Source organism: Engystomops pustulosus, chromosome 6, assembly GCF_040894005.1.
Source record: "Engystomops pustulosus chromosome 6, aEngPut4.maternal, whole genome shotgun sequence".
Lineage (NCBI taxonomy): Eukaryota > Metazoa > Chordata > Amphibia > Anura > Leptodactylidae > Engystomops > Engystomops pustulosus.
The window spans coordinates 18,279,594-18,305,653 of record NC_092416.1 but is presented as its reverse complement, the minus strand read 5'-3'; the positions used below and the strand labels follow the sequence as shown (position 1 = coordinate 18,305,653).

Sequence of the window (26,060 nt, the reverse complement as noted above, 5' to 3'; positions counted from 1 at the left end):
CCTCCTTAACCTCAAAGATGTCAGTGGAGTCAGCCCTGGAGCAGAAGGAGGAGATTGCTGAGGGAAGCGGTTTAAGATGACAGGCTTCAGTAGGAAGACAAGGAAGAAGTTTGTGATGCGCATCGTAGGAGGAAGGTGGAGCTTATACGCCACAGGATTTATGCGTCTTATCACCTCACAAGGACCAAGAAAGCGTGGACAAAGGTTGTAGCTAGGAATATTCAGTGGGGCGTATCTAGAAGATAACCACACCACACTTTGACCAGGTCAAGTCAAAGATGTAGCGGGAGATAAGAGCCATGAAGCTTTGCCCCCCTGAGTTCCCAGTCAGATATGAAGAATATCCCCAAGACAAAAAAAACGTGAGAAGCCTGCTCCAGCCAGGGAGGACAATTTGCATATAAAGTCTCTCTCCAGGTTCTCTTTAATATACTCCGACATAGCAGCAGCGGAGGAGAGGCACCTGGCAGTAGATCCGCAGAGCAGTCATAGATACGGTGCAGTAGCAAAGTCTCTGCTTGTCTTTTAGAAAAAACATCGGCAAAGTCCTGGTAAAACATAGGTAAGTCCTCTGAGGATATGGGAGTCACAGAGGAGGCCAAGACAGGTAGAGGCGCCACCATGCAGCTAGACACTCTGGTCCCCAACATAGGATCTCCCCTTCCTTCCAGTTAAGGATCAGTGTGTGAAGTTGCAGCCACAGAAGACCTAGCAGGAGAGACGAGGTGGAGCATAGCAGGACATAAGAGGACAGTCTTTCTTTATGAAGAGCGTTCCTATTTGCAGCGAGATTGGCTCAGTGCGGTACCAGACCGTATCAGAGAGAATTTTTCTGCTGACTGAGGAGATGAACAGAGGCTTCTTGGGAAGAACCACTGGAATGTGATTCCGGGAGACCAGGGTGGCATGCACAAAGTTCCCTGCAGAACCAAAACCAAGAAAGCCGAGACCTAAATCTGAGTGCAAGTGTAGTACAGGTAGGCAGCACTGTGAGAAACAGCAAAGGATTCAATCCGTGTGGGTGCTAGCTGCGCAGGTCTGACCCAAGACCCTGAAGGCATGAACATAGAAGAGAAAGCAGCAGCACTCCGTTATCCTCGTCCAAGATATGTTTATTCACATGTGGTAACAAAGCTACGTTTCGGCTAGCTCAATGTAGCCATTTTCAAGCAGTGATTGAAAATGGCTACATTGAGCTAGCCGAAACGTAGCTTTGTTACCACATGTGAATAAACATATCTTGGACGAGGATAACGGAGTGCTGCTGCTTTCTCTTCTATGTTTAAATCTGAGTGCAGGTGCTGAAGCTGATGAGCACAGGCATAGGCATGGAGAAGCTTTGCTCACATTTAGGGACACCTCTCCCAAAAACCCCTTGGTGCTGGCGATTCCTGGACATTGGGTGCTAACTGGACAAGCCCAAATGAAGTGCTAAGGCGCAATACAGGCAAAGATTCTCCTGATGTCATCTGGAAGGTTCCTGGAGGGAGAGTTGGGCTCTGTCCACCTGCATAGCCTCCTCTGCAGATGGTATGGCCAGAGGCTGAAGCAGCCTTTGGAAGGCGGGTGCCGAGCGAGGTAGATGTCGAGCTCGGACTTGTGTATGCTCGTTATTTAACTCCTCAGCACACTCCATAAACCACACAGCAATCCTAGTGGCTAGTTTGATAAGACCACTCAGAGTAGATGGCAGGTCACAAGTGGCTAATGCATCCTTATCTTGAGGCGAAAGTCCTTTTTTAAAGGTTGCAGACAGGGCCGCATGATTCCAGGTGAGTTCAAAGGCTGTTAGTCAAGGCAGGCAGCAATGGTAGAGAAACAGGAACGAAGCAGGAGGTCAGGGCTGGCAGTGAAGCAGCGAGGTCAGGGTCAGGACCGGGGTCACAACAGGAGGTCAGAATACAAGAATCACTCAGAAGCATAGGCTCAAAGAACCGGCGGGGGTTGCCGGGAGAAGTCGGGTTTTCAAGAATCCTGGCCAGCGCCAATTAACGTCATGCTGGCCCTTTAAATCTTTTTGAACCTTAAATCTAAGTGAACCTTTGTGACATCACATGATCATGGACAGATCTCTGTCCACTGGAAGTAAACATAGAAGATTTCTATGGGAGGATGGCAAGCAGAGATCTTGAAAACGGTGATGAATTGATACATAAAATATATTGGGAAATTGTATAACTTTTCCTTACAAAAACCATATCCATTTATTACTGAAAGTGGACAATCCCTTTAATGACTAGAGAACAATGTGTAAGCAATCTGTGTAAGCAATCTTTAAAAATGCAAAATATACACACTTGTGTTCTTTAAGTCTTTGAGGTCTAAGAGCATTGAAATTTTTATTGTTTCCTTTTTGTAACCCTTTTTGTTCCCATCTAGAAGGAGAACCATTATGAGTGAATGAATCAGAAATTCAGATTTTATTTAAAGTTGTAGAAAGTTTATCTAACTCTGGATTGATGAGCAGCGCAGACTTCTGCCTCTCCCTTGTAGCCTCCAGCTCCCTGCACCCGCATAACACAAGTTCTTAAATATTTTTGCCTTGAGACGTTTTCTCACTTCTATTCTGCCTATTTTGTAAATACACTTTAGCTTTTTTGAACTATTTTAGATATTCATTTTGTGACACACCTCTAAAACCAGGAAACAAGTAGACAATATTTTAGTATGAACGTTAACCTAACGCTTAGCATTTTGTTCCTTGGATGACTGGTGAGAGAACCAAACCAGGACCTTCTTCAGATTGTGTAAGGATTTTATTTTAGGTATGTAATAATCTTTGGGATATTGTAAACAAATGAATTTGGAAACCTGCAGGGATTTACTAAATTCGAACATAACTCAATTCCATATTGTAATAGGAACATGTGGGAGACAATTTAATTGATTATATTATTTGTTCCTAGCCATCACAGGTTTAATATCAGTGCTGAGAATATTAACCTGGAGAGCAAGATAATTCCTTTTCTTTATTTATATAGCGCCTACAGATTACGCAGCGCTACACAGAGTTTTGCCAAATTATTCCCTGTATCCAATGGGGCTCACAATCTAATCAACCTACCAGTATGTTTTGGAGCGTGGGAGGAAATCCGAGGACCCAGAAGAAACCTACCCAAACACGGAGAGAACATACAAACTCTTTGCAGATGTTGGCCTGGATGGAACTTAACCCAGGACCCCAGCACTGCAAGGCTGTAGTGCTAACCACTGAGCCACCGTGCTAGAAAATTATAATGAGTTAAAAGAAATTCTACTGGGATGGGAAACTATAGCCTGGGTGTTTTAAACACCGGAGGTCCCTATAGGCAGAGGGGTCCGTCTGTAACTAGGGGTCATCTATAAGTTATCTATAAGTAGGGGACCACCTGTACTTCATTTTTAGCCATATTGATTTATTGTTTTATTTGTTTATTTACTTTTTAAATAAGCTTTCAGCTTTTATCACTTGTGAGATTTTTTCTTAATTTTTAATTTGAAGATACAGACAGAACCCAGAACCAAATAGAAAATATTCTACATGAATACTAACATCTAGCAATTTGTTTTTGGATAACTGGTAAGAGAACAAGTGCAAGACACTCTTCTTGTATTTTATGATTTTAACTGTGGATTATCTAAACAATAGGATTTTGCAAACTGCAGGGATTGAGTAAATTCCATCATATCTTAAGCCACGGTTGTAATTGTAACATGTAGGTGATAATTGCTGAATAAATAAGGGTTGGTTAGAGAAATGGTTACATGTAGTAAGGGATAGTCCTGCCTGAGGAAATTTTATTAGGGCACACTTGAAACCTCGGTAGCTGTATATTAGTATAATAATCCAAAGTGTGGTATTCCAGAGAATTGGTGCAGCTCTGGAGAAGTCCTGGAAATCTGACTGGGAGATTTGAATTAAAGAGGAGAATAATCTTAGATCAGGATCTGGAGGTTTGAAGAACACGGCTGGACATAGAATGAGATAAGGAGCAGAGGTAGGGGGTGCAGCACTGTGCAGAGGTTTGTGGATGATTGGGATTAGTTTGAATTATATTTGGAAGGTGAAGTGCAACCAGCACAGTGACTGACACAGACTGAAAACTATGTGTAGAGTCTGGATTAAAAGACTAATCTGGTCATATCATAATAAATAGTTCTGATTTTTAGAAGTGCTAGTAATAGTAACACTACTAATAATAACCACAACAATATTAATACAAATAATAACTGTAATTACAGTATATGGCTTCTAACTTTTTGAGGAATTTTTTACATTTTCATGAAAAAATTGACATATATTTTGAGGGATTTGTTCAATTGACTTCTATATAATAGAAAAATCCATAAATTATTCAAATTTGGAAACTGAACTCCTCAAAGTAGAAGTTTATTAACCTTTTAAGTGCATCACATGGTTAAAAGAAGTGGAGGTACGATTTAGAAATTGTGATTTTTTTTTTTTTGAGAATGATTCATTCAGCCCTAAAAATTACACACTCACAATGGATTCAATGATAAAATGCAAAGTTTGATACCCGATTGCTCCTGCGGAAACGGCTGCATGGGTACACAAGAAGAAACAAACAGAAGGGCACTAAAGTTTTTTTTTAATGCAGTAATATGAGGTCAGGATGAGATGTACATTACAGATACTGCACATTGCTGTGTCTATAGCTTATCGCTGAGATTTTATTAACTCTTTATAGGTGGAGGAAAAGAAAATCATCAATTCTTGCTTTGGATTTTTTTTTTACTATTCAACCATAAAAATAATACTTTTACCGTACAACCATAAAAAATAATACTTTTAGGGGGGGAATTAATGATATACTGGTATGATTTAACCCTGAACCTCCCATCATGATGGATCTATTCATTCTTCTTCTTTTAATTTAAATTATTCATATTTTTTGGATGCCCGGGTTTGATTATATAAATTATCATGTAAAAAACAGGAAGTCAAAATGCTTGGAGAAAATAAAAATTCACCTTTATAGAAAATCTACCATCAAAATCAATCATCATGATAAACCAGGGTCATTACTCATAGATCCAGGCACTGTGACTATGGTAATCTTCTTGTATTTGTCATACATGGCCTCCTTCCTTCTAAAACATTAAAATGATGCTAGTAAGCCAGAAGGGCTCTTGGTCTGTTATCAGAGCCCCTCCATGCTGCAGATTCACAGGCTTTTAGATTCTGAAGAGCACTTCCCCCTCCCCCTGTGTCCTGCTGCTGAGGTTACAGGAAGCGCAGGCGGGAGGGTGAGACATAGATCTGCTGCTACAGTGTTATATCAGCTTGTGAATCCAGAACCCAAAGGTATAACATAATATTCCCGTAACCCTTCAGGTTCATTAGCATAATTTTAAAAGTTGATTTTAGAAGGAAGGAGGCCAGTGATAACAAATATAAGATCATCATCACAGTCCTGGATCCTGGGTAACTGCCCCTGGTTTATCATATTGGTGGTAGATTTCCTTTAACATTACTCACTGATTTTTCTTTTCCAGAATATCAAAGTTTTATGGATAATAATACGGTAGGTTTATTCACATATAGATTAAAGAACAGGCAGTCCCCAAGTTACAAACGAGATAGGTTATTGAGTTGTAAGTACTGTATATTTTATAATTGTAGCTCAAAAACTTTTTTTTTTGCTGTCATGGGAACAAAACATAAATTAAACTTAATTATAAACACCTATATACTTGGGACATTGGCTGGGTAGCTATATACTGGAGGCTGGCTGATGGATTGCTGCCTGGGACTAAAGTAAAGCATCCAGAGAGCTTCACAGTTGGATGAAAGGTCCGTTTGTGACTTGTGGTTGTCTGTATGTCAAGTATCCTTAAGTCGGGGACCTCTTGTATTGGAAAGTAAATACAAATTATTGATCAAGTAAGAATAGTAAATATTGATAATAACAACCATTTCTCTTTTTCTTTCCTAGAATAAGATATAATCTATACATAGGGGTCTCAGTCATATTGGACAATGATGGACCTTGTGATACTTCTTTTTCTGGGTAAGTCATTCACTGTTAACTTTCTCAAAGTAGTTACAGGGATTCTCTAGCCATTCAGGCCTGATACATGGGGAGAGTTCGGGTCTACAATCTCATGTAGATTCATCTGTTTATAATGTGTCTCTCTCCATTTCTCATTTATGATATACTTACTAGTCAAGGACCACCCTTGTGGATTTGTTCTGTTACATTTTGTTTCTTCAATTTTTATACTCAGTAGTGTATAGGTATGTATGTCAGATCAGTATTATCCTATATCGGGGAGTATTTATCATGACGTCTATGCCACAAAAGTGGTGTAGAAACCTTCCATAAGTGCAAATGTTAGCTTATCGCTAGCACTTGCAATGATTTTTCCTTTTATTAAGAGGGGCTCGGCTGGCAGAAGAGTGGGCCGATGCGGGTCGTAAAATTCTCGGCACCACTGGAAATCTCTTAATGTTTGCAGCTGCGTCGATGTATGATTGGGCCATGTTTATCAAAAGTAGTTATAACTGCACTAAGTGCACTTTGCTTGTGGGGTGTGCATGGTGCACCAGACTAATTTTTTTTGGGGGGGGGACACCTTTAAGATCTTGCGAGCATGCAGGTCAACTCTGTTGAGTCGCAGTAATATATGTGGTGCACTGGAACACCCCTTTATGTGCAGAATTTTGTGGTGCATCCGACACAAAACTGGAACACTTTATAAATACATGTCCAAGCAGTTTGCACATTCTTTTCAGTGCAAACTCAGAAGCAAAACCAGCACAGACACTTTAATTTGCGCCATTGTCTTGTCTCGCCTGCCAGTTGTTGTAGTCTTCTTCTACAGAAAGATTGTAGTTGCATTTACGGAAACTGTTGGTTTGAGGGAAGTTGAACTCCTGGATAATCTCTACCATTGATTCCAACCTCCCCTCTATCGTGTGTAAAATGTGCCTGACCGGGGCGATCCCATTTTGCTTCCTCATGGTATAAATTCTACTGGTAATTTCTGGTTTACACTCATGATGTTGGAGTGACGCATGCTTTGAAAGGTTAAATAACAATTTGTATTCTTACCCAAGCACCTTCCAGGCAACTATTGTGTCTCGTAGTAAGACCTATTGTTATCTATTGTTACCATAGATCATATGGTTCCACCATCACTTTTTAGGGATAAGTCACTGTTAAGGTAAATATAGGGGGGCACTGCACTTAGACAGCCGTTGCACGTTAGTGGCAAAAGACTGCGCTTTGCACAAAAAATTGTTGCAGGGGTACCTGTCAGTGTATATGCTGGGGCGGTGCTCTAGCTAAAAAAAAAACAAAAAAAACAGTAGCAACGTCAATTAATGTTCATAAGAAGGAAATAAGCTGGCACCTGCACCTAAGGCCTTCTGTGGGCTCCTGCAGTTTATGCTCTTCCCTCCCGCAACTATGTCTTTTTAATCTTGACGAAATAAAGCCTTGGATTTTAACTGGGTGAGTGCCAGCTTTTTTCCTTCTTATGAACATTAATTGACTTTTTAGGGATAAGTTGGGGTAATAGTTTGTGTTATTTAACCAATATTGGTTAACCATATGAGGTACGTTAACCATATTAGGTAAGTGATGAAAATTAATCCTTCCTACCGCAAGTGGTCGCATCAGCGATTCTTCCTCTTTCCCCAGTCATACAGATTGTGTGAACCATGAATGTATGTGTGCTACATCCTACCTTTTGAAAAGCAATGGGATTGTCTGCAGGGGATATAACAGTTTTGCAGAATTTATCTTCATCAGATGTATCCGGGGGGGAAAGTCTTTCCAATTAAGTTTTGATTTTTTGGAATAGAGAGGAATAGTTTAATGAGCATAAAGAACTCAAATGATCCTTCTTTGATCCCCTAATATGTTACATGCGTGGAAAGTACACACAGCCCTAGTCTATCAGCGTATGACAGTGGATGGTCTATACGTAATATTTCATTCTTTTGCACAACATAAAATTATATGGAGTGCCCCATATGCTTGAGAAAAGCTCGTATAGCTGAAACGTTGTACATGAGATATAATAAAAGAAAATCTACTTCTTCTCATCAAATGGGAGTGCCGCCTTTTTAGGAATTTTCAAATACATACTTGTTGTTGGACAAGGATCAAAGATAGCATAAATATTTTTAATAGACTGTCTCTGACTGTGTCTGTGGCCGGCAGTCTCTTTCAGTGACTGTGTCTGTGGCCGGCAGTCTCTTTCAGTGACTTTGCCTGTAGTCGGCAGTCTCTTTCAGTGACCGTGTCTGTAGCCGGCAGTCTCTTTCAGTGACTGTGCCTGTGGTCGGCAGTCTCTTTCAGTGACCGTGTCTGTAGCTGGCAGTCTCTTTCAGTGACTGTGTCTGTGGCCGACAGTCTCTTTCAGTGACTGTGTCTGTGGCCGGCAGTCTCTTTCAGTGACTGTGTCTGTGGCCGGCAGTCTCTTTCAGTGACTGTCTGTGGCTGGCAGTCTCTTTCGGTGACTGTCTGTCTGTGGCCGGCAGTCTCTTTCAGTGACTGTCTGTCTGTCGCCGGAAGTGTCTTTCAGTGACTGTGTCTGTGGCCGGCAGTCTCTTTTAGTGACTCTCTGACTCCGGAAGTCTCTTTCAGTGACTGTCTGTCGACTGACTGTCTCAGAGCTCAAGTTTCATTTTTGCACAGCTGTTTATAATACCAATACCAATTTATGATACTAATTCCAATATACTACAATATTACAATATAGGAGTTCCCCTTTACTCCATTTATATCTCCATTCTAGTATGATGCCTGTGTCATACAGAGCGACACAACTGACTTGTCAGTGATGTGCCATTCTAAACATAATTAGCATTTTGGCATTTGGCAATTCCGTACTTCACTCAAACTGCCGCCCCCTCAGGCCCTTGTCATCTGCTACTTGAGGTAGGATCTTAATCCTGCCTCATGACAGATGCAGCCCTGTGGTGTAGGTGTTTCTGTCTATGCTCTGCAAAACGTTTCATTAAATCTGTGTATTTCGCTTGCCTTCTTTGGTAAGTCCGATCATATATGCTATAATATGACCATGGACAATCATTTTCGCTGATTCCCAGTATAAAGTCACATTAGCAAGTGTAATAGAGTAGGTGGATTGAGTTCTTCAGCCCCAAGGCGTATGCTAGGTGGGTGCGCCTTTGCTGTTAGCAATAAGTGAAGATATCAAAGAACTTTTTGGGAGAAAGAGGATATTAAAGTAGTGAAATAGACCTGTTTAGCAAGGTGAAGGGCAGAGTTATAGGAAAACGGCTTTCCCCAAGTTCACCATCCAAGCTGAGGGAACTGGAGAGGATCTGAATGAGAAACGGGAAAAATCGCAGAGTATCCCCAAATCCAGGTTTGAAAAACTTGTTTCATCATTCCCAAGAAGAATAATGGCTGTACTAGCACAAAAGCTGCTTCTACTCAATACTGAGCAAAGGGGCTGAATACTTATCACCAGGGACCGAATACTTGTCACCAGTGGAGTAACTAGGGCCCCATGACAAACTTCTGCCTTGGGCCCCCCTTCCCCTTAGAGCGAATTCACAGTAGCACGGCAGGCGCATGTCAGCGCAAAATGACAGCTGTACTTCATTCATGACCATGAGTTGAGCTGGGTGCCACCCTGCCAAGAGCAAAACTCCTTCTATTCCTCCGCTTTCTCTTTTTCCAAATCTGGGCAGTTGAGTACCTGTCTGCTGTTGGTCCAGAAACCTACCCTGTGAGCCATGTGTGGACTCCTCTTCCTTCACTATATCCTCTGTCATTGCCTGAAGCATTTTTTTCTAGCAGGAAAAGGTTAGGTATGGTAACACAGATGATGGTACAATTTCCACAAAATCCGCAAACATCACAAACCAACATCGGGTAATTATTAACACACATATACGAAATAGCTTGGCAAGTACATAATCATCAACAGCAAAATGATTATGTTGGATTCACATTTGTCTTTGATCACGGATTGTGAAAAGTGCTGATCAATCTGGTGGGGACTGATATCTGGTGCATAATTTTGATATATGAAGCAGGAGTTCATGTTTCTCCAATTTGCAGAAGAGACAGCAGCATAGGGAAATAGCACTCTTGGCTAAATTCACAGTTGACACCTTATTTGTATCTACATCCAAAAAATCCCCATTCTGTTAAAATAATTAAAGGGATTTGTCTTCATTTTTCAGGTATGAGCACAGCATCCCCAGTGTCTGCAAGTTCATCTCATGGTATGTAAACATCACCGTTTCTCTGCTTATTACTTTGCTTCTATACATTGCTTTGCATCGCATTTAGATTGATGGATCAGAACTAGAGATGAGCGAACACACTCGTTCGAGCATTAGCATACTTGCAACTGCTCGTTCCTCGGACGAGTATTTCGCCCGCTCGAGAAAATGGCATCTTGCAGTGTTTAGATTTTTGTCGGCCAGAAACAGAGCCAATCACAAGCCAGGAGACTCTGCAGTACACCCAGCATGACGTGGTACCCTTACACGTCGATAGCAGTGGTTGGCTGGCCTGATCAGGTGACCCTGGAATAGACTAGCCCCTGCCCGCGCTGGTCGGATCATTCTGTGTCTGGATGCCGTTAGGGAGAGAGCTGCTGCTGGTCAGGGATAGCATTAGGGTGCTAGTAGATTACTTTTAGGCAGGAGTGATTCTACAAGAACCCAACAGCCCTTGTTAGGGCTACATTAGCGTTTTTCAAAAGTTAAAGTGACACACTCAGTCACAGCACAAAATCCTTTTGTGTGCTGTCAGTGTAGGTTAGAAACTAGTCATAGCAATCATTTTCTGTGGTTGCTGTCTGATTTCTTCTGCACGTTTTGTTCTATAAAAAAACACAAAAAAACTAAATAAATAAATAAATAAAAAACCACCCCCCAAAAATTACAGTTTATATTTCTGTTCTGTCTATATAATATACTTTAATTTTGAAAATGTTGAACCAGAGGGCTAGGGGTCGAGGACGAGGGCGTGGGCATCCAATTACTGCAGGGGTCAGAGGCCATGGTCCTGGGCGGGGTGAGACACCACCTGCTGATGAGGGAGCAGGGGAACGCTGCAGAGCTACACGCCCTAGCTTCATGTCCCAACTTACTGGGACTCGTGGTAGAGCACTGTTGAGGCCAGAACAGTGTGAACAGTGCGAAAAGGTGATGTCATGGATAGCGGACAATGCTTCAACGAATTTGTCCACCAGTCAGTCTTCCACACAGTCCACCCATGTTACCCAAGTGAACACTCCTCCAGCTCTGCCCCCTCCGAGGAAAATTTGGCATTTGAGCCGGCATACTCTGAGGAACTGTTTTCTGGACCCTTCCCAGAGTCACAAACCACTTGTCCGGTTGCTGCTGAGCTCTTTCCCGATGCCCAGGGTCGCAGTCTGTGGGTCATGATGACATTGTTGATGTAGTGGAAGAAGTGTGTAAAGAGGCGTCGGACAATGATGAGACACGGGTGTCAGACAGTGGTGAAGTTGTTGTCAGGGCCGGAAGTCCGAGGTGGGAGCAGACTGAGGGATCGAAGGATGATGAGGTGACAGACCCAAGCTGGGTTGATTGTCCCGGGTGAACACAGTGCTTCTGAGATGGAGGAGAGTCCTATAAGAGAACAGGTTGGAAGAGGCAGTGGTGGTGCCAGATGGAGAGGCAGGGCCAGGGCTGTTGCATCAGCACCAAATGTTTCATGTAGTGAAGCTCCCATGGCGAGGGCTAGATTTTCGGAAGTCTGGAGGTTCTTTAAAGAAACAGCGGATGACTGATGGACTATGGTGTGCAACTTGTGCCACACCAGGATCAGCAGGGGTTCCACCACTACTAGCTTAACCACCACCAGTATGCGCAGGCATATGAATGCTAAACACCCCACTCTTTCGCCTCCACAATCCTCCACAGCGTCCACCAATGTCTCCATGTGCAGCGTTCAGCTGTCTATACCCCAGACCCCGGAGCGCAAGAGGAAATACAGTTCCACCCACCCACACGCCCAAGCCCTCAATGCCCCCATTTCCAAATTACTCAGCCTGGAGATTCTGCCCTTTAGGCTGGTAGAGACCGAAGCCTTTCGTAACCTCATGGCGGCGGCCGCCCCTCGGTATTCGGTCCCCAGCTGCCACAACTTTTCCCAATGTGCCGTCCCAGCCCTGCACCAGCACGTGTCAGACAACATCATCCTTGCCCTGACAAATGCCGTTTCTGACAAGGTCCACCTAACCACGGACACATGGATGAGTACTGCCGGGCAGGGCCACTATATATCGCTGATGGCACATTGGGTTAACTTGGTGGTGGCTGGGACCGGGTCTGACCCTGGAGCCGCTCATGTACTGCTGACGCCGAGGATTGCGGGGCCTACCTCGGTCACGGTCTCTCAGGCCTACTATGCCTCCTCCTCCTCCCACCCCTCCTCCACCTGCTCCTCCGAATTATCATCCATGGGCATGGAGCCATCAGTCGGTAGCTCTAGGCACAGCAGCAGTGCCGTCGCTAAGCGACAGCAGGCGGTTCTCAAACTGCTGAGCCTAGGCGATAAAAGGCACACCGCCCAAGAGCTATTACAGGGCATCACGGCGCAGACCGATCTGTGGCTGGCACCGCTGTACCTGAAGCCAGGCATGATTGTGTGTGACAACGGCCGTAACCTGGTGGCGGCTCTGCAACTCGGCAAACTAACACATTTGCCATGCCTGGCCCATGTGTTAAATCTGATAGCTTAGTGGTTCCTCAAGACATACTCCAATCTGTCTAATTTGCTCACGAGGGTGCGCCGCATTTGTGCGCATTTCAGAAAGTCAACCACAGATGCTGCCACTCTCAGGGCAGCGCAGCGCCGCCTCCAACTGCCCGCTCACCGACTGTTGTGCCATGTGCTCATGAGGTGGAATTCAACATTAACCATGTTATCCAGAGTTTACCAGCAGCGCAGAGCGATTGTAGACTGCCAGATGTCAACTTCCACCAGAACTGGAGAGTCAGGTCAGTCAGCTTCCTCAAGTCTACAATGAGGAGTGGACGTGGAAGTCTGATATCTGTCTGGTGCTGAGTAACTTTGAGTAGTCAACACAGATGGTCAGTGGCAATGCCGCCATCATCAGCCTCACCATCCCGCTGCTTGGCCTGTTGTAAAACTATCTGGTCAGCTTGAGGTCGGAAGCTTTGCGCTCGTCACAAGAGATGGGGGAAGAAGATTCCCTTGTTGATAGCCAGAACACCCTCCGGTCTGTTTCTCAGCGCGTATCGGGGGAGGTGGAGGAGGATGAGGAGGAAGAGGAGGAGAATGTTGTCAAGACGGAAGAGGGGACCATTGCTCAGTCCTTAACTGTTCAGCGTGTATGGGCAGAAGAAGAGGAGTTGGAGTAGGAGAAGGAGGAAATGGAGAGTCAGGCCAATGAAGGGAGTGAATTCTTGTGTGTTGGGACTCTGGCGCATATGGCAGATTTCATGCTAGGCTGCCTATCCCGTGACCCTCGCATTCAAAGAATTTTTTCACTCTCCTGGACCCACGGTACAAGCAAAATCTTTCCACTCTCATCCCTGTAGAGGAAAGGAGTGTGAGAGTGCATGAATAACAGCTGGCCCTGGTGCACAAGCTGAAACAGTCTTTCCCATCTGACAGGGCGTACTTCTGCGGGACAAGTAGTGAGGGAGTGTGGGCGAGCAGGCAGCTTGTCCAGCACTGGCAGGGGTACGCTTTACAAGGCCTTTGCCAGTTTTATGTCACCCCAACAAGACACTGTCACCTGTCCCCAGTCTCGGCAGAGTAGGGGTGATCTTTACAGAAAGATGGTGAGGGAGTACGTAGCTGACCATACCATCGTCCTAAATGATCACACAGCTCCCTACAACTACTGGGTTTCAAAGCTGGACATCTGGCCTGAACTGGCGCTGTACGCCTTGTAGGTTCTTGCCTGCCCTGCCGCTAGCGTGTTGTCAGAGCGGGTTTTCAGTGCAGCTGGTGGCATCATCACCGATGGATTTCTCATGATTTTCATTCTCCACCAGGTGAAAGCAGCTCAACCTGAATAATTCTCATGTATGCACTCCTCCTCCTCATTCTCCTCCTTCTACTCCTCTTTATACACTAAAGCAGAGGCAACTGGCTAATTTTTTCCAGGGCCAACTAGCTCTAGCTATAGTACTATATCTATTTAATTTTTCTGGAGGGCTATCTACCCGGTCCTCTATTTTAAACAATTTTTGGGAGTGCCACATGCAGGCACTCAAACTATTTAATTTTTCTGGAGGGCCACCTACCCGCTCCTCTGTTTTGAAAACCTTTTTGCACTGTCACATACAGGCACTCTATCTATTTAATTTTTCTGGAGGGCCACCTCCCCGCTCCTCTGTTTTGAAAACTTTTTGGACTGCCACATACATACAGGCACTATCCAAATTTAATTGTTTCCATAGCAGCCTCCACACGTCATCTTTATAGCAGCCTCCACACGTCGTCTTTATAGCTGCCTCCGCACGTTGTCTTCATTGCTGCCTCCACACGTTGTCTCCATTGTTACCTCCACACATTGTCTCCATAGCTGCCTCCAAAAGTTGTTCACATTGCTGCCTCCATACATCGTCCCCTTAGCAAACGAGCTGTGTCTGGCAAAATTTTGGGTTGTTTTAACGGCTTCCACATCAAACTTGTTAACTTTGTCGCCACCTTGCTGTGTTATCCACAAAATATACTGCCAAACTTTTATGATTGACCGATATTATTTCAGCGCTACTTGCGCATCTATTTACGTTCCCCTCCCCCTCCATAACCAGGCCAATTACTTATAAGAACAGTACTACACTTGTTCCCCTCCCCCTCCATAACCAGGCCAATTACTTATAAGAACAGTGCTACACTTGATCTTACACAAAAGGTTTCCCCTCCCCCTACATAACCAGGCCAATTACTTATAAGAACAGTACTACACTTGATCTTACACAAAAGGTTTTTAGAAATGCTGTTTGTAGCCCCCGTCTGCTTTGAAAATGATAATTTTTTTAAAAGTAAACGCTTCTGGCCCCCAGGTCCATTTTGTGTAGGGAGGAGCCGAGAGGCAGGGGCTTGGACAGGCGAAAGCTCACCTGGCTCCATCCCAAGATCCAACTAACATCGTTTGAACTGCAGCAACCTTCAACCTACAACCTTTTACCTCTAAAATCTATCTTTTCACTCCTCTTTTCTTACCTCCTTATGTTCACCTCGGGTGCCAAAACCATCCCCATTGCCTCCACACGTTGTCTCCATAGCAGCCTCCACATGTCGTCTCCATAGCTGCCTCCTAAAGTCGTCTCCATAGCTGCCTCCATATGTCGTTCCTTTAGCAAACGAGCTGTGTCAGGCTCAGTTTTCAGGTGTTTCACCAGATACATTTTGGAACTTGGTCACTATGTCGCCACCATGCTGTGTTATCGACTAAATATACCATCAACTTTTTGTTCACATAGGAAATCATTTCAGCGCTTCTTGCTCACCTCCTTTGGTTCCTCTCTGCTGCCATAACCAGGCAAAATACTGATACATACAGTGCTACACGTTATCCTCGCCAAAAGGAATTTTTAAAATTGGTTTGAAGCCTGAGTCCATTTGGGGTATGTCGCCATGCCGCTCTCTAGCCTGCCGCTGCTGCTGCTGCCTCCTAATGTCTTCCCCTATAGTGTCAGGGTCAATTATTGGGTTTTTAGATGCTATCTCGCCTCACTCGCTCACTCTGTCATCGCCATGCTGTTGCCCATAATTTTGGCATAATGGTGCGATTAAGCAGCCTCAGAGGCATCCATGCATGCTGCCCCTGCTGTTTCCTGTCCATTTCCGTGGTGTTTCCATCATTTTCTGAGGTTTACAGGTGTTTGGCCAAGCTTCCCTGTGCAGAGCCTTGGTCCCCTTGAAATATGCTTGAGTCTCCCATTGACTTCAATGGGGCTCGTTATTCGAGACGAGCACTCGAGTATCGGAAAATGTTTGACTCGAGTAACGAGCACCCAAGCATTTTAATGCTCGCTCATCTCTAATCAGAACCAATAGCTCTTACGCGTCCTACAACTCATCTTCTTACAACTAGTACTAGAATACAGATAATGAGGAGCAGAAATGGACTTTCTTACATTTAGTACCAAACTGATCAATATCCTCTTATTAAGTGGCTTATGAGCAAAACATTTTGTGGCTACATTTTTTTTAAGTTAGCAACATACAAAACATAAAGAGCTGTAATCTCATTGGTCAGTGATTCATTTTTCCCACCAGATCTTCTCTACCCATATGGATCGGATCTTGATACCCTATGCCCAGTAGAAGTTTATGAGTCTTCGCCACGTATAAATCTCTCTGTGACTCTTCCTCTATTTGGTGAAAAATGTTCATATCTTTATGTGAGTATATACGATTTATGCCCTTGTTGTAGATGTGCATTGACACCATATATTATTCATTCTGTACTTATAATGAATCATTTTCTAAATCTGTCAGGTAAATGTGACAGGGATTCTTTCTAGGAATCAATAGATCCTACAAACTCAGTGTCCCTTAGAGACTTGTGTAAGTGAAGGTTGTGTGACATTACTGCTTTTGTATTAACAGGTGGATAACAATGGATTTTTGTCATTCAAAGATCCAATTCCATTATGGACACCACGACCGATCCCTTTATCACTTAATAATCCATTCCTAGCTGTTTACTGGGCAGATGTGTACACCCCAAAAGCTGGTAACATCTACTATCGGCAGAGCAGGGACACAGGACTTCTGGCTCGGGCAACATCGGACATTAGAAATTACACCCACGATCAGAACTTCCAGGCCCAGTGGGTGTTTGTGGCTACGTGGGACCATGTTGCATATTATGGATCAATCAGTAATAGGGTAAGATTTATGATATGTATCTTAATGGATCATTTGAATTTGAAGGGGTTTACCATACATACAGGCAGAACATGAACAGGGTTCTATATTTTTGATTCTTGATTTTTTTATCCAATCCTAATGCATTGTAAATGGTGATGGAATCTACTAAGATAGCAAAATCTGAGAAATTTTTCACCCTCTACTCATTTTATCAGTAACTTTATGAGTAAGTGCCAGCTCCACAATGGAACAATGAAAATCAGTTTTATCTAGCTTTTTATTAAGCCACTTCCGGATATCGCAGATTATTTTTATGTTATAATATTTGCTCTAGTAAGAAGAGAGTGTCAGGAGGTGAAAAGTTACTTTCTGTATCAATTTCTTACGGTTTTCTATATCTCTGCTTGCTGTCATCCTATAGGAAGCTTTTATGTTTACAGGCAGTCCCCTACTTAAGAACACCCGACCTACAGGCGACCCCTAGTTACAAACAGACCTGTGGTAATTGGTAATTTACTGTACTTTAGCCCTACGTTACAATAAACAGCTATAGCAGTAATGAAAGATGTCTGTAATGAAGCTTTAGCGCTAATCCTGGTGCTTATGACAATCCAAAATTTTTAAAATCCAGTTGTCACAGAGACCAAAAAAATTCTGTCTGGGGTTACAATTATAAAGTATACGGTTCCGACTTACATACAAATTCAACTTAAGAACAAACCTACAGAACCTTTCTTGTATGTAACGCGAGGACTGCTTTTATTTCCATTCGATGGAAATCTGTCCATGGTCACACAGATGCACAGCTCTGATAACTCTCTGTGATACTTGTGAGCTGTGCACCTGTGTAACCATGGACGGATTTCCATAGAATGGAAATATACACAGAAGCTTTCTATAGCAGGAAAGCAAGCTGTCAGGATTCAGGGGTAGTGGACCCAATGAACCACCACGACACCTAGGAGCAGAGTCTAAGTGGTCTCCGGTTTTCACCAGAGCGCACCGCAAAGCGGGTTGGACTTGCCGCGGCATGTTACCACCAGGCCGCTACACAGGCGTGACTTTGTCTGCGGTGGTGGGCAAGGCAAGATACAGAATTGTAAGGCAGAATCGGAGTTGTGGACAGGCAGGAGGTCAGGACAGGCAGCACGGGATCGAAGTCAGGAATGGAATTGATGTCACAATGGGAAATCACAGAAGGAACAAGCTTTTTCTAAGACACGCGGCTCAAAGATCCAACAGGGGATACAGGAATGGGCTGGCAATTTAAATCTTTAAATCTTACAGAGCTGCATGCGCTGGGAGGCATGGAAGGTAAGTGAGGCTGCAAACACGTATCTAGGGAAACACTGAAGCACATGGGTGCGCCTGCGACCCGGGACATGGTTCGCAGGAGCACCCGTGACACGAGCAGAGATCTAGATCAATTATTGGCTGAAAGTGGACAACCCTTTAAACATAGTGTGATATTTCTGTTACAAATGATATTTAAAATATAAGGCCACAGAGATAGCATTTAGGATAGGATTGCTAATAGGATTTACCATTTTTTGTTTGATAAAATATAATTATTAAGCTGCGAGAGGGAAAATAGAGAGACACAGGAAAAAGTAAACACAGAAAGATGGTTGTACATATACTTGTTAACACCAAGGAGACAATGCAGTAAGACTCACAAGGCAAACAGATATTCAGAAGACAGACAATGGGGCAGATTTACTTACCTGGTCCTGTCGGGATCCTGTGGTGCATTGTCCAATGAATCAGCTCTGCCGCGATTCACTAAGGTCGTGTGTCCAATTTCCTGCAGGTGCCCCTTCTACGCTGAGATCCGCTGGAGTTCACCTTCTTCTTCCTGGTGCATGTGAGGGCTTGATCTTGCAACATAATTCAGTTTTTAAATTCCGCGGTTTGTCCGAATCCGTTGGGTTGTCCGATGGCCTCCGATTTCTGTCGCATGCAAGCTGGCGCTGATGCGCCACAATCCGATAGCGTGCGCAAAAAACCCGGGGAAATTTAGGGCAAAATGGAAATATTCGGGAAACCCGACGGAATCGCGGTCCCTTAGTAAATGAGCCCCAATAGGTCTGGTGAACACTAGAAGGCTTCCAGTACAATTTCTTGTAAGCATACAGAAATGAGAGTCCAGAAGGTGGTTCCCTGACATCCAGATGGGAATTGGAGGAATGTCAGTGGAGGAGGCTTCTGTCCATCACAGCTAGGTCAACTGTCTGCAGCCCAGAACAAAGTCAATAGGGGACAGATGGGTGTGGGGGGAAATCAATTAAGGGCAGGAGTAAAAATTTGGTAATGCATCTTCTGCCACAACCTTATGGGTAGAGGATGATACTGAAGTCTGAACGGGCACATATTTTTATTTCATAAAACACAACCTCCTTTTATTTTTTATTTTTTAAAATAATTTCTCCTTTTCAGGTGAACACATTTCAAGCTGTGCTGATCACAGATGGAAATTCTACTTATACTCTATATAACTATGCGGACATCCAGTGGACAACGGGCACATACCACGGAGGCGACAGTTCTACAGGACTTGGTGGAACTCCAGCAGTGGTAATATTATAGGAACACATTGTTTATTATATGTTAAATAAAGACAAGATAACTGTTCTTTATAAATGTTCCCATGTACGTAACATTAACTGAAACAAGAATCCCACAATGTATTCTAGCCAAATATATTCACTTATTCCCTCTTTTAACTTACAGTCACAATATATTCTATTTGGGTGACTTCTTATGACACTTAGATTCTGTTAAAGGGTTTCATAGTACTGGGGGCTGAGTACATGCATATGTCACAGTTTTTAAATTTGTGATTACTTAAGGATACCCAACTTACAGACAGACCCCTCTGCCCCCTGTAACCTCTAGTGAAGCTCTCTGGATGCTTTTCTTTAGTCCCAGGCTACAGTGATCAGCTGTAAGGTGTCTGTAATTAAGTTTTATTGATAATCCTTAGTCTCATTACATCAAAACATTTAGAAAATCCAATTGTCACTGGGACAAAAATTGTTTTTGTCTGGATCTACAATTATAAAATATACAGTTCCGACTTGCATACAAATTCAATTTAAGTACAAACCTAAGGAACCTATCTTGTATGTAACCCGGGGACTGCCTGTATTTGCAAATCTGCCTTTAATTTTGTTTACACATCACAAATACTTGATTCTTGTGTTTCTATCACATAAAATACAAATGAAATTCAGTCAAGTTTTAACATTTCAAAATGAGGAATAGTTCAAGCAGTACGAATACTGTTGCAACCCATTATATGGATGGCATGACTTAGAATCACTTTCAAAAACTGTTAAGTCTAGAAGTTGTGGTTATTGAACTTACCACACTTCTGTGTGTGCGATCCAAAATGTCCACCTAGCTAAGAGAAATCTAAAACTATATACCAGTTTTAAAGTCAAAGGGGCATATATAAAGCCGAGCCTCCAAACAGTAGTCAATGGTCGTTCACGAACAGTAGCTAATAGTCACACAACCCCCTTAGCCAATAGTCAAGCTTTTCTCAATAGCCAGTAGTTAGGCGGCCTAGTGCCAAATAGCCAAAAGTCACGCTGCTGAGAAATATTTTTAAGATTATGTTAAGGTCTTTGTTTTGAGTTGGTTTACTTCTTTAATGTTGGCTGCTAAATTACTGTATTTACCTTGTGACAAAGTCACTATTGAATTGGCGAGAAATTTAAGGTTTTTGTGTATTACAGCGACCACAGTGTGAATTGGGTCAAACTGGAAGCTGTTCTCCATGTGTTGGTCTCTGGGAAGACCTGGTACAGGACCCTAATTGCTGGAGTGGAGACAAGTGTGATCACTGCTCCAGACCAAAGCTTCCACACTGCAATGGGTCTAACAATGCAATGGGTCTAACAATGCACCAGGTGTGCAATCCCTTAAAGATGGGTGTGGAGCAGTCAGAAGTGGCTCTCTACCTGGAGACACAGAGGCTGGACTGTGTGAGAGCCACACGTGAGTGACACAGGGTTACTGAACGTATGTTTCATGCTGGCAGGGAGAAGCCCTCCAGTGGCTAGTGAGGCTGCCAAGTGTTTAGTTAGAGCCAGACAGGCAAGGATTTTTATTTGATGTTTTGTTTGTTACTGCTGTTTCTGCTGGAATAAATGCACAGTTTCAACTTTAATCCTGCTGTCCAAGAGAGCTTTGTCATTGCCGACCCCCACGTTTGAGCTGAACCCCTACAACCTATATAATTAAAGTCTATATTGTGTATTTCAGGCTGGGTTTAACAATGCTGACAGCACCAGCTATTACTCCATCCCCGGCTCCATGACGCCGGCCATAATCAATATTTCTTCCACCAGTAACGTCAACTTTACCGGACGATGGTTTTTTGAAGTTGATAAAAGTGAGTCCAACCTGTCTTGACAACTTAAAGGGGTATTCCTCCCACAAAGAGAAGTTTCTTATATGTACTCAGGATAACAAAATAACACATTCTCTAATTCACTGTAATTAACAAAAAATACAGCATTTCACAGATAGAAGTCAAACCTGTCTCAGTCCTGGTGTATACAATTTTAGTTGCCCCTAGACACGACCCTGTAACTTCTGACTTAGGGTCGGGGAAGACATCTTTGTTTTTTGTCTGATGGCCGTGGAGCTTAGATTTCTGTCTCTCTTTGCTCTCTGCCTCTAGCCCCTCCCCTTGCATTCCAGGGCAGAGCTTTCACACTGCTACACAGACACTGACTTCCTGCCAGCAGCGTGACGAGTGTAAAGCTACACTATAAAGCTACACTATAAGTTCTTTATCTGGGGAGGGGATGGAAAGCACAGCAGATCTAGCAGTGTCTTGTTCTATGTGTCAGATACTAGTGAATGTTCAGAAGCTAAATGAATGTGTAGATAAACCTTGTACCCTGATAATCTAACCACATTTTCAGCTCACAGAACTAGATGGATCATAATGTGTCTGCTGGAATTTTTCACTGACCAGCCTAGGTAACGATAGGAGCTAAAACAGCAATAAAACTGAGTAAAATTGTAAAGTAAAGGGAATCGAAAATTTGATTATTTTCTTTCATGGAAAACACCTTTAAATAATTTTAGGACATGAAGATAAAACTTTCTCATACATGACTGCAAAACAAAGTTTAATAGTCAGTTGTCAAGTCATCTATGAAATCAGGTCAAAGGGACACATATCTGAGTATCTCTCGTCATTCTCATTCTAGTGTCATGTAGAGATGAGCAAGTTGGTCAAAATAAGGATTTGACAGTTTAAGGCTTTGATTTGGTTGGGAACACTGACTTTATGTCAAAATTTGTGCCAAACACAAACTCCATTAAATTCAATGGGGTCCCGAATTATAAATCCCAAAATGGGTGAGGAGTGGACCTGACCGGCACTGTATGTGGGGTTGGAAGCAGCTAGAGTGACATTGAGGGGCAGCTAGAAATTTTAAACAATTGGCCTTTTCGAGGCAGTGTCAAGTACTTTATTACCAGAATGGAGAAGCCAGACTAAGTTAAGGCATTAGTCAATTAGATTGCAAACATTAAATTCCTCCACCTCTTTTGTGCAAAGCTATCCACCTCACTACCATTTAACCCTATAACCACCAGGCCCTTTTTATTTTTGCAAATTGTATTTATTTTTGAAATTGGTGAAGAAATGCATATGCGCCACCCAAACATCACAGGCACATGCTGATCACTCCGAAGTTCCGGAGAGCCTAACCTGGAAAAGACAGATGATCCGGGCAAAGACTGGCAGAGGTGGAAGGTGCAAAAATTAACTTCCGCTTTATTGATATTGAGTTAAAAGACATGGTCAAGCACAAGACCTACCACCTAATAGGCAGCAACATGACCTACATTTTTCAGCTAATGAGCCTTATTGATGGTCTTAAAGGAGTTTTCCCAACAAGCAAGTTAGGCACTATCCACAGGATAGAGCCTAACTTGCCGATCGGTGCGGGTCTCAGTGATAAGACCCCCACAGATCACAAGAACAAGGGGTTAGATAGGATCCCAGGTACCTCTGTCAGACCCTTCGTTGCTCCCCGAGATTCATGGAGCAGATGGCCACACATGACCATTCTGCTCCATTCATCTCTACTTAGCGTGTTCTCGTTATCTGTGGGGTTCTCATCACTGAGATCCCCACAGATCAGAAAGTTAGGTTCTATCCTGTAAATAGGGCCTAACTTGTTTCCTGGGAAAATCCCTTTAAAATATAAAGAATTGTCCATATTTATAATTCCCACCCTCATGATCATGTGATGAGAATACACCTCCTTCATGATAATGTGATCGTATCAGAATTGGTTAAAAGCATACCAACAATAGGAGCTATACGAAACCTGATACATCATGAATTTCTGTAGATTGTTTAATGAGACATCCATCATAAATATGTTAAAACAGGTAAAACAGGAAAAACCTGATACACTAGTTCCAAATATACAGTATACATGTAAAGATATATACTGACTGATAGAATGGGGTGACTGATATTCAATATGTAAGAATTAGATCTTGTCTTGTATTCAAAGCCTGGGGCTGGTGACTCACAACTACAAACATCTAGTACACCTCTCTACTAAGAAGCTTATGATTCCTGTCTCCACCTTGCGGTGACTTAAAGACCCTTTCGATCCTTCTCATCTAAATCCTTTGCATGAACCTCCCTAAAATGAAGTGTAATTGCTGAAACATTTACTGAATCGTTGGTGATATCTGAAATATAGCGTCTGAACCTGATTTTAAGGATCCAAACGTGTGTCCTACATATTGTTTCTCACTTTAATGCAAATAATACATTCTGCTACAGAAATGGCATTGCTAGTGTTGCAATTTATTTAGGATGTTCTTTTGATGTGATACAAGAAAGAAAAGATACACCAACCATAATATGGGCATAGGCAATGCAATTCCTGTGACCACATTTATAGCATCCTGAAAATAGTAGTATTCTCTCCTGTATATAACCATCACATGGCTTGTATCTAGAGATAAGCTAACATACTCGTCCGAGCTTGATGCTCGTTCGAGCATTAGCGTACTCGAAACTGCTCGTTGCTCGGACCAATACTTCGCCCGCTCGAGAAAATGGCAGCTCCCGCCGTTTTGCTTTTTGGCGGCCAGAAACAGAGCCAATCACAAGCCAGGAGACTCTGCACTCCACCCAGCATGACGTGGTACCCTTACACGTCGATAGCAGTGGTTGGCTGGCCAGATCAGGTGACCCTGGAATAGACTAGCCCCTGCCTGCGCTGCTCGGATCATTCTGTGTCTGGATGCCGCTAGGGAGAGAGCTGCTGCTGGTCAGGGAAAGCGTTAGGCTGTTATATTAGAATAGTGTTAGGCAGGAGTGATTCAACAAGAACCCAACAGCCCTTCTTAGGGCTACAATAACGTTATACTTTTTTTTTTTATTTGCAGCTAGTACCATATTGTGAGGAATTTGCAGGGGGACTTGCTACCGTTGTGTTTAGCTCTTAGTGACACACATATCCACCTCAAACACCAAAGTGGGAAAATTTATTAGGGGTTGGATTTCAATTAGGCACAGTCTGGCAGTTTCTTTTTATTTTACGTTTATTTTTTCATAACTCAGTGTCATCTCATCTGGCATAGCAGTGTGCTTTCATACTTGGCTAGAAAATAGCCATAGGAGAATCCAAACGGCTTACTTAGGCCTACAATAGCGTTATATATTTTATTTCTGGTTGATCTGCTAGTGGCTGGCCTTGCTGTAGTGCATCTACTACCATATTGTGAGGAATTTGCAGTGAGACTTGCGACCGTTGTGTTTAGCGCTTAGTGACGCACATATCCATCGCAAAGACCGAAGTGGGACAATTTATTAGGGGTTGGATTTCAATTAGGCACAGTCTGGCAGTTTCTTTTTATTTTACGTTTATTTTTTCATAACTCAGCGTCATCTCATCTGGCATAGCAGTGTGCTTTCATAGTTGGCTAGAAAATAGCCATAGCAATAGGATAGCATCGTTTGGTTTTAAAAACTAAAAAACACAAAAAAAAAAAAAAACACAAAAAAAAAGTAAAAAAAAAATTAAAGTTATAACTTTCATTTTCAAAATGTTTAACCCAAGGGCTAGGGGTAGAGGATGAGGGCGGGGACGTGGGCGTCCAACGACTGCAGGGGTCAGAGGCCGTGGTCCTGGGCGGGGTGAGACACCACCTGCTGATGAGGGAGCAGGGGAACGCCGCAGAGCTACACTCCCTAGGTTCATGTCTAAAGTTACTGGGACTCGTGGTAGAGCACTGTTGAGGCCAGAACAGTGCGAACAGGTGATGTCGTGGATTGCCGACAATGCTTTGAGCAATTTGTCCACCAGTCAGTCTTCCACGCAGTCTACCCATGTCACCGAAATCGGCACTCCTCCAGCTCCTGCACCTCAGCCTCCTCCCCCCCAGTCTGCCTCCTCCCAGGAAAATTTGGCATTTGAACCGGCATACTCTGAGGAACTGTTTTCTGGACCCTTCCCACAGTCACAAACCACTTGTCCGGTTGCTGCTGAGCAATTTTCCGATGCCCAGGTTTTCCACCAGTCGCAGTCTGTGGGTGATGATGACCTTCTTGACGTAGTGGAAGAAGTGTGTAAAGAGGTGTCGGACGATGAGGAGACACAGTTCTCAGACAGTGGTGAAGTTGTTGTCAGGGCAGGAAGTCCGAGGGGGGAGCAGACTGAGGGATCGGAGGATGATGAGGTGACAGACCCAAGCTGGGTTGAGAGGCCGGGTGAACACAGTGCTTCTGAGACGGAGGAGAGTCCTCGACCAGAACAGGTTGGAAGAGGCAGTGGTGGGGCCAGACGGAGAGGCAGGGCCAGAGCTGGTGCATCAGCGCCAAATGTGTCACGTAGTGAAGCTCCCGTGGCGAGGGCTCCCGCGGCGAGGGCTAGATTTTCAGAAGTCTGGAGGTTCTTTAAGGAAACACCGGATGACCGACGGACTGTGGTGTGCAACCTTTGCCAAACCAGGATCAGCAGGGGTTCCACCACTACTAGCTTAACTACCACCAGTATGCGCAGGCATATGAATGCTAAACACCCCACTCAGTGGCACCAAGCCCGTTCACCTCCGGCCGTGCACACCACTGCTCCTTCCCCTGTGTCAGCTGATAGTCAGCCCCCTGCCCAGGACCCTGGCACAAAAACCCCATCGTCGCCTCCACGATCCTCCACAGCATCCACCAGCGTTCAGCTCTCCATACCC

General features: G+C 43.6%; 1 protein-coding gene across 2 annotated transcripts in view; it reads left to right on the top strand.

Annotated features, from left to right (window-relative positions):
* Window positions 1–2,678: 2,678 nt before the first annotated feature.
* The window catches only part of LOC140065533 (uncharacterized), a 67,374-nt gene continuing 43,992 nt past the window's right edge, over window positions 2,679–26,060 (top strand). The window contains exons 1-8 of one of the 2 annotated variants that reach the window (XM_072113130.1): window positions 2,679–2,765; window positions 3,482–3,559; window positions 5,937–6,011; window positions 10,169–10,210; window positions 16,224–16,348; window positions 16,557–16,838; window positions 19,257–19,394; window positions 21,090–21,219. In XM_072113130.1, coding sequence (XP_071969231.1) covers window positions 5,981–6,011; window positions 10,169–10,210; window positions 16,224–16,348; window positions 16,557–16,838; window positions 19,257–19,394; window positions 21,090–21,219 — 748 coding nt within the window. In that variant the 5' untranslated portion in view covers window positions 2,679–2,765; window positions 3,482–3,559; window positions 5,937–5,980. The remainder of the gene's footprint in view (window positions 2,766–3,481; window positions 3,560–5,936; window positions 6,012–10,168; window positions 10,211–16,223; window positions 16,349–16,556; window positions 16,839–19,256; window positions 19,395–21,089; window positions 21,220–26,060) is intronic. The other variant, XM_072113131.1, reaches the window with a different exon arrangement.